General features: G+C 56.3%; 1 protein-coding gene across 1 annotated transcript; it reads left to right on the top strand.

Annotated features, from left to right (window-relative positions):
* The first annotated feature begins 725 nt into the window (after positions 1-725).
* Positions 726-1,367, top strand: LOC120104571 (spidroin-1-like). The gene is made up of 2 exons (XM_039115909.1): positions 726-956; positions 1,152-1,367. The coding sequence occupies exons 1-2, from the start codon at positions 726-728 to the stop codon at positions 1,365-1,367; spliced, it is 447 nt and encodes a 148-aa protein (XP_038971837.1).
* Positions 1,368-1,608: the final 241 nt, after the last annotated feature.

Below are 1,608 nucleotides of genomic sequence, written 5' to 3'. Positions count from 1 at the left end.
GCAATCTATTATGATTTCAGAAATCAGCAAGTCTTCACAATAATAACTTAAAATTTAAATGTTGCTGATTTTTACTTCGGTTATCCAGAATTAAGGATTAAGATTATTCAATTTAAGAAATTAAATTGCAATCAAGTAGTTCAGTTGTTCTGATCCTAAAGTAATTTGAGCGAATAATGTTGAGAAACGTCCTGTTGCTAGGGTGTGCTAATTTAATATCAAGATTTAATGGGTAATAGGATGGGTTCGAAAGTGAAAGGTTTAATGTTCTGAATTTTGACAACAATATAAGTTTTCAAAATATGGCTATCATGCAAGAGAACCAGAACATAATTAAATGAACAAGCCAGAAAAAGTAGAAACCTATCACCTGTCGGGAAGCAGACGACCAGAGTGGTGCGCTCGAGGGCTAGGGCGACGATCAGGAGCGAAGTGTAGCTGATGGGCTTGAAAAGGGAGGAGGGAGGGGTGGTGTGGCCCCTGGAGAAAAAAAGGCCCGTTGAAAGGGGCTCTGCAGTGGCTCGGCCTGCTGACTTGGGCTTATGAGAGAAAGTCGGGGCAGGCTACTGTTGTGTGGGCCTGGGGTCAGCCCGTGTTGGCTTTAGAAGTTGGGTGGGAGGCGCGTGGGATCGGCCCGATAGGAATGGGTTTGAGGGGAAGAGGGGCGGTGGCAGGTGACAGGGGTTCGGGATGGGGACGGCCGGCGGCGGAGCAGAGGAAGCGGCATGCGGGTGGCGGCGGTCTGGTGCAGCGGCAAACGGAGGGGAAGCCGGAGGCGGCGAGGGGCTTTGGTGGAGGGGACGGCGATGGGAGTTCGGAAGGTGGCGGCGAGGCGGAGGCAGCAGTGGGCGGCGTGCGATCGGAGAAGAAACGGTGGGGGTGGCAAAGGCGGCAAGGGGGCGGCGACGGCGGACGAAGGCGGTGGCGAGGGTGCTCACAGGGAGGAAGATGAACAGGTACCCCTTTTTTTTTCTTTTTTTTCTTTTTTTTTCTCTTTTTCCTTTTCTCTTTTTTTTTCTTTTTTTTTTTTTTGCACGCACGTGCGGTCACGTGCGGAGCTGTTTTTGGGGACCCGGGTTACCGGATTCGGGTTAACGGGTTTTGTGACTTACCCGTTAATCCTTTCTTCAACTTCCCAATGGTTTCGGGAGAGGGCTCCGATCTTCACGGCGATGGCGGTGGCCGGGGCTCTAGGATCTACGGCGACGGGCGGTGGCCGATCACGGGATCCGGCCGGTGGCGCCTTTTTGTGGCGCGATGCAGCGGCGGTGAAGCGTGGGAGTGGTGGCCGCAGGCTTGGCGGCTGGCGGGACGGGGTGGAGGTTGCGGCTGCGGCGGCGGAGCTTGCGGCGGCAAGAGGCGGCTGACCACGGCAGCCACGGGCGGCGTCAACAGGCACGAGAACCCGAGCGGCGACATTTCTGTGGGGAAATGGCTCCTCCGACGGCGGGCTCGGGCCTTCACTGGGCAGCGGCGGCGGCGAGAACGTCCGACGGTGGCTTGGCGCTGCTGGCGGCGACTGGTGGCGGCGGTGGGCGCGGGTGTGACGACGGGTGGGGTGGACCTGGCGACGGGATCTTCCCCTGTTCCTTGTGTGAGAACCGAGAG

The sequence above is a fragment of the Phoenix dactylifera genome, unplaced genomic scaffold, assembly GCF_009389715.1.
Source record: "Phoenix dactylifera cultivar Barhee BC4 unplaced genomic scaffold, palm_55x_up_171113_PBpolish2nd_filt_p 000026F, whole genome shotgun sequence".
NCBI classification, from domain to species: Eukaryota; Viridiplantae; Streptophyta; class Magnoliopsida; order Arecales; family Arecaceae; genus Phoenix; species Phoenix dactylifera.
The sequence above is the reverse complement of the archived record's forward strand: the minus strand, read 5'-3'. Positions and strand labels throughout refer to the sequence as shown.